The 6,644-nt window shown below is 37.4% G+C and overlaps 1 protein-coding gene across 2 annotated transcripts; it reads left to right on the plus strand.

Moving 5' to 3' along the window:
* The first annotated feature begins 2,557 nt into the window (after positions 1–2,557).
* Positions 2,558–6,154, plus strand: LOC109187778 (probable beta-1,3-galactosyltransferase 2). Of its 2 annotated transcripts, XM_019338096.1 has the most exons (12): positions 2,558–2,734; positions 2,812–2,999; positions 3,613–3,709; positions 3,822–3,892; positions 4,021–4,232; positions 4,333–4,396; positions 4,495–4,567; positions 4,783–4,903; positions 4,989–5,076; positions 5,160–5,285; positions 5,371–5,480; positions 5,612–6,154. In XM_019338096.1, exons 2-12 carry the CDS (start codon positions 2,881–2,883, stop codon positions 5,758–5,760), a joined length of 1,230 nt encoding a protein of 409 aa, XP_019193641.1. In that variant the 5' UTR covers positions 2,558–2,734; positions 2,812–2,880; the 3' UTR covers positions 5,761–6,154. The 2 variants fall into 2 exon arrangements, with proteins under 2 accessions (XP_019193641.1, XP_019193640.1); XM_019338095.1 differs by having other exon boundaries at positions 2,558–2,999.
* The last annotated feature ends 490 nt before the right edge of the window (positions 6,155–6,644 follow it).

Below are 6,644 nucleotides of genomic sequence, written 5' to 3' on the forward strand. Positions count from 1 at the left end.
TAAATTCAAAATAACTCCAGCTAAACTTCGTTAACTAAACTAAACAAGTAAAATGAAACTAATGGAGTATTAAATATTTGATATTTATCTGCTCTTAATTATATAAAATTTTGTGTTTAGTAAACAAAAAATGTAAATGTGAGTTACAGCTTCTTAAAATGTTTACTCTCTTTTGTTATCTTTTAATATTTTGGAGTAAAAAATAAATAAAAAAATTGTGGTAGAAGATAACGAGAATATTACCCTCACCGGCGGGGGCAAAAAGGGGTGAACTCTGAGTTAGTTTTCGACTTTTCCGTCGTTAAAACGGTGAAGGGGGGTGGGTGGGTGGGGGGAGTGAGATGATGCCGTGATGACACGTATGAGAGGAGCTCGTGATGTGGATCCCACGTCATGATGGAGGCTTTTCCAGCGTCCAAGTGGGGAGGAATGGAGGCTGTTACTTGATTTGTGAACACATTAAGGTACGGTGGACCCAACCGGTCCCAGCAGTAACGTGCCACGTGTCCCACCTCACGTGCTCCCGGGAATTCTTTTTTACGGAGCAGGTGCCCCCTGCCTCGTTGGACGATCATGTGCCATCCTCTAGGCTCTAACCTCTCTACTAAACACTACCTTCCCTTCCTTGATTTGTTGGCTTTTTGACCAATTTTCTCTTTTATATTAATCTTTTTCTGTTTAGATTTACCACAACTTAATTTGAAATAGTAGTGGTATTAACACAGTGATATTATAAATTTTAATATAATTACTTTCACTAATTTTAAAACAGTAGTGCTAATTTGCAAATGATAATTACAAAAATAACAGATATAATTTTCAATTCTCTTCTAAACGAATTATGGGGGAACAAATTGAACTGGATTAATATTTAATAAAGGAAGTAGGTCCAGATCAGAAGAATGCTCAAGTATCATGGAGTTCCAGTTGTAAGTATTTTTATTCTTTTGATTGGTCGGTTTTTGAATTTGAATCAGATGTCTACGTGAAACCCAACTTTTGAAGTTGATAATTTTAATTCTTTAATTTATAAGAAAGTTTGCAACAATTATTCAAATGAAGTATGTCTTGTGACCTACTCAATAAAAAATTACAATGAGATAAATTAATATATGTTATGTATAATTGATCGGCTCAAACTAAAAATACAAATATACAACTTTCACAAGAAATTAAATTTGGAACCTTATGTTATCCATATGACCAACTATTCGAGCGACTAACTTGATTGAGGTTACTCATAATGTCAATTACATAATAGTTGTGACAAAAATTTAAACTCAGAACCTTGTAGTTCCCAATTGGACTAATTAACGTAACTGTTCGACTAACTTGGTTAGAGTTATCCATAATGTTAATTACGGAGTACTTAACCGTTGAAACATGCATGTGTAAGCAAGGTGTTAGATGCAAAGTTATCTAACAACTGATTAAGGGTGTGTTTGGTTTGCACATAGGAATCAGAATTGGAATGGGTATCAAATACTTGGTAATGGTAATGGGTTTTGGTGAAAGTATTTAACATGTTTGGTAGTAGGGTGGAATGGGAATGGTTACTAATAGTAGTGCTTGAGAATGAATAAGCGAATGAAACCCTTATTCTATTTGGGTATGGGATTTTCAATTGATGGGGTATTCGAAACCCGTAGTAGTGTTCTAAAAACCTATCAACCAAACAACAACAATCACTTTCATACCCATTCCTATGGGCAAAACCCACCAACCAAACACACCCTAAATATCTGCATGTCCTTGTTGCCTTATTAGCATGTAAAATAGGGAAGAAATAATGGCAACTGTTTTCCAGTACAGTTTTAAATATGATTTTGTGGTGAATAGACTCTATGGGCATACCAATCAAGTCAACCTTCTCATTTCCATTTGCCATCTTGTGTGGACAAAAATAAAACCACCAACTTTATTTCATCGACAACGAAATGCCCTATTACGCGTCTTACCATATTAGGTGCATTTATTGTATAACTTTCCATCAAATTATAATCTAAATCAACTCAACAATTTGAAACAATGAGTAAACGACAATACCATTACTTCTTATTTAAAAATCACAAATTCAATAATATAACAATAGAAAGAGATAACTGAACGGATGAAACATAACTTCATATTTAAAAGTCACAAATTCAATTTTGACTAATTCTCTCACTGAATTATAAACACTCCCATTGAGTAGACAACTGGCATAGAAATTTAAGATCTTTTAGGCTCAAAGCCAATGATAGATAAATCTCTTCCACTCAATCAGATCCCACGTTACTACTAAGTATAGTGATGCATATATGGTTATGAAAGATTTAGAATTCCGTTTAATCTATTTGGCATCAGCCGACTCTCTGCCAAAGTGTGTTAATTTTAGCAACGCATCTGACAAACTGTCGGGGCAATTTAATATGCGAATAAAGCTTAAAGATAAGGGCATGTACCGTATGTAACATGAACTGTTTCAGTTACAGAGGAGCATTTAATAATGAAACAGTAGTTGTGACAAGGACAGTTTGGTAAATTTGGTGATCTTGAGCAGTTAGTAAGTCTCCTCCTTCACTGCTGTTCCCAGTGTCTTCCCTGCAAAGTGTAGTTCTGTACATCTAGAGAGAGATAGAGAGAGAGAGAGAGAGAGAGAGGGCAGAGGATACTCCGTAAAAGAAAAGAACAAACTATGCATACCCACAAGTTCAAACAAGGCATCCTTTTATAGCACCTAGGAAGGTCATAGGTACAGGCTTACAATATAGCTTAGTATCTTCCTTAAAGTGCGTTCCAACTTCCAACAACTAACTCCCTTTCAATCAGTTCTGGGAATGGGTTTTTGGTAACAGAGGTAAAGGTTTTGGGGGAGCTAGAAGAGAATTTGAACCAGAAATGTCTGTGAAGAGCAGAGGTGGAGGCGGGGAGGTGGTTTCCAAAAGTCTAATTTCTAAAAAATGGACGCTTTTGCTTTGTATCAGTAGCTTCTGTGCGGGAGTGTTCTTCACCAACAGGTAAAAAGTTCATATCTTTTGAGTTTATTTGCAATATGCATATATGCTCTTCTGCTTGTGGTCCTCTTCCTTTTTTTCTGGTTCCATTGAATTTGAATTGGTTTTCATCTGGCTGTCTTTGGGAACATATTCCTGGCGATTTGCTTCATTCTGTGTGCTTTGAATGGCAATCTTTTTGGTTGCCTTAGCTCTAATATATAAATGCTTTCAAGAAATTCCAATGTTTTTTATTTGCATTTCTAGCCTTTTGTAATGTATAGGATTTTGCCTCTCTTTTTTTTTTTTTTTCTCCCTATGTATGGAGTACCATGCATGTTCTCTGTTGCCTGAGAAACCTCATTGGTGAAGTAGGTGCAGATCTACATAGTTTTCAGATTTCGATGAAACCAATGAATTTTGAACTTACTTCACAAACTTTTTTTTTTTTTTTTGAGTGAAAATGGAAATGGTAAATTCCGGAGGTAAACTAGGTCAGGTTGTTCATAGGTGACTGATTCAAATCTGATTAGCAAGACAACAACCAGACTAACTTGGTTGGGTTGTCCCGGAATTTTATCATTTTTGTGAGGGCTTGAGATGATGGTTTTGCAATAATGAAATTAACTTGTGACAGAATGTGGACTGTTCCGGAGTCAAAAGGGATTACAATAACACCTTCAGCTGAAACTGAAGGTCTGAAGTTGATCTCGGAAGGTTGCGGTACAAAATATGTGAGTATCTATTATCTCTTCCCCTCTAAAAATCGAATCGAAAGGCGAACTTTGGTCTCTTGTTAATCTTCTGCTTTTCATGTTTTTGACGATATTGTCTGCATTCATGTAGTTGCAGCCGAAAGATGTGAAAGTATCCAAAGACGTTTTTGGGGAAGTTTCTAAAACGCATCATGCCATTCAGTGAGTTGCCGTTGTTTCATTCCTCATTCCTCTCTCCTCGTCCAGATTATGATTTGTTTTTTTGGGTAAAATGCGATTTGCACTTCATTCATCTGATATGTTGAATGATTAACTGTACAATTTTGCAGGACGCTAGATAAAACCATTTCGAATTTGGAGATGGAGTTGGCTGCTGCAAAGGCGGCTCAGGAATCAATTCTTAGTGGCTCTCCTATGTCGGAGGACGGTGAGAAGAGCGGTTCATCTAAAAGAAGAAAATATTTCATGGTTATAGGAATAAACACTGCATTTAGTAGCAGAAAACGAAGAGATTCAGTTCGCACCACGTGGATGCCACAAGGTTTCTTACTGCTTCTCTGCCCTTTTCCTTAAATTTTCTGGAAAATCTGACTGTTCTTCTTATACATTATTGCGTTTTTTCTTTTGATACGATGAAATAGGTGAAAAGAGGAAGAAGCTAGAAGAAGAGAAAGGGGTAGTCATTCGCTTTGTAATCGGTCACGGGTAGAGATCTACATTCCTCTTCTGATTAACACTTGCACTCCAAGTGTTCGATCTTATGACTTGGGCAGCATTAATGGAACCATTTGTTTGTCCTGCAGTGCGACAGTAGGTGGTATTCTAGACAGAGCTATTGAAGCTGAGGATAAAAAGCATGGAGATTTCTTGAGACTGGTAATGCTCAAAACTGCTTCTTTTTTATACCTACCAGCCACCACTATTCGATGCTGTGCATTGAGTAAATTCTGTCCCGTGCCTCTAGCCAACGCCAATAGGCCCCTCTAGCTGGGAATCGAACTTGTAGCATTGTGGTTACTAACCAAGTAAACAGCCTGACGAATTTGGCTGGTTAAACAAAAATTTAATGTCTCTTGTGCCAATCTAAACAGGATCATGTTGAGGGGTATCTTGAGCTGTCTGCCAAGACGAAGACTTATTTTTCCACTGCTGTTAAGCTATGGGATGCAGAGTATTACATAAAAGTAGATGATGATGTCCATGTAAATATAGGTAACAGGCTAGCTAGTTCAATTAATCCTGCAACTCTTTACTTATATCTGATCTGATGACTTATGAGTGACTGCCATTGTTGCAGGAACACTAGGCGAAACGCTAGCTAGACACCGTAAGAAACCACGAGTGTATATTGGGTGCATGAAATCTGGACCTGTTCTATCTCAGAAGTAAGCATTTCTTTCGTTCTGCTGATCTGAACTATATTTAGTGAAGAAGATGTGAAGATATGAAGTTGATTTTCATGAACCAGGGGAGTAAGATACCATGAACCTGAGTATTGGAAGTTTGGGGAGACTGGGAACAAATATTTCCGTCATGCTACAGGACAATTATACGCCATCTCAAAAGACTTGGCTACATATATTTCAGCGAACCAGTTAAGCACATTTTGTTTATCACTATATATGACATATGTTTCAGCAAATCAGACAAGACGATAATCTTAATTTATAACTTGGCAGACATGTACTGCACAAATATGCTAACGAGGATGTCTCATTGGGGGCCTGGTTTATTGGGCTAGATGTGCACCACGTAGATGATCGGAGATTATGCTGTGGAACTCCACCTGGTAAAACTACTATAAGTCTATTTCTGTGTTCCTTTTCAACTAAAAGTTTATATAATCGAACATTTGAACAAGATGAAGTTGTCTCCTTTGTTAACTATATATTTATATATATATGCACTTGTTTGCTACAGATTGTGAATGGAAGGCTCAGGCGGGCAACATTTGCGTTGCTTCATTTGACTGGACGTGCAGCGGGATATGCAGGACAGTTGACAGGATAAAGGAAGTCCACAGGCGGTGTGGCGAGGGAGAGAAAGTCCTGTGGAATGCTGCTTTCTGAAACTGGCTGGCATGGCGTTTCTTCCAACCTCTGGAAGATGCAAAACTGGCAGGGCGGGCTCACCGGACCTGCATTTCTGTTCTATATTTCTATAGGTTGAAGATATAAAATAGCGATACCCATGGAGAGAAAGAGGGAGAGATAGGTGAACAGAAAGAGGGCTTAGCGGCTGTGCAGATGTTCTCCATTTTAGTAGACGAGAGTGTCTCTGCCAAAGCGGCCATGAAAACGCAGGCAGGCGACTCTCACTGCTAGCTTTTTTTGGTCTTGTTTTCCCACCCTTTGCCGAGCAGGCAAAATTGTAAGTGATGCTCGATGGATTATAATGTGCATTCTTAATAAGTGCAGATCAATAATATATATTGCAGTGCCAGTGAGCCCTTGCACACAAGAATTGAAGTATCTGCTAACTTAAATACAATTTCACCTTATTGGGCCGAATCAGTTTACATTTAGTGATGGGGTTGTATTTTCTTGGGTGATTAATGTTTAAAATGTGGAAAAATATGCCCCCTTATGCCTACTACAGTAGTTAAATAGATGCAAGTTACTCTTCATGAAATTTTACTTATTAGGTCTAGTCCAATAAACTTTGCTATGACAAGCTATTTAGGCTCAACCAAGTCATTCTTCATCTTTAGGTTAATCAGTCAGGCAAATTATATTGTGGAATTGACCCAGATCACTTCACATTGTAGATCCTAGTCTAAATAAAATGACATTGTTCTGTTTAAATTAGTACGGAGTATTACCTTTGTAGTAAACCATAAGCTAGTATATCATGCTAAATAATTCTAATCATGTTCTAAGTTCATAATATGTGAATTGTAGATAAATAAACTTAAAGTTTATGTTCATAAATTGAGTATGTCAATACCTTAAGA

The sequence above is a fragment of the Ipomoea nil genome, unplaced genomic scaffold (assembly GCF_001879475.1).
Source record: "Ipomoea nil cultivar Tokyo-kokei standard unplaced genomic scaffold, Asagao_1.1 scaffold1421, whole genome shotgun sequence".
NCBI lineage: Eukaryota > Viridiplantae > Streptophyta > Magnoliopsida > Solanales > Convolvulaceae > Ipomoea > Ipomoea nil.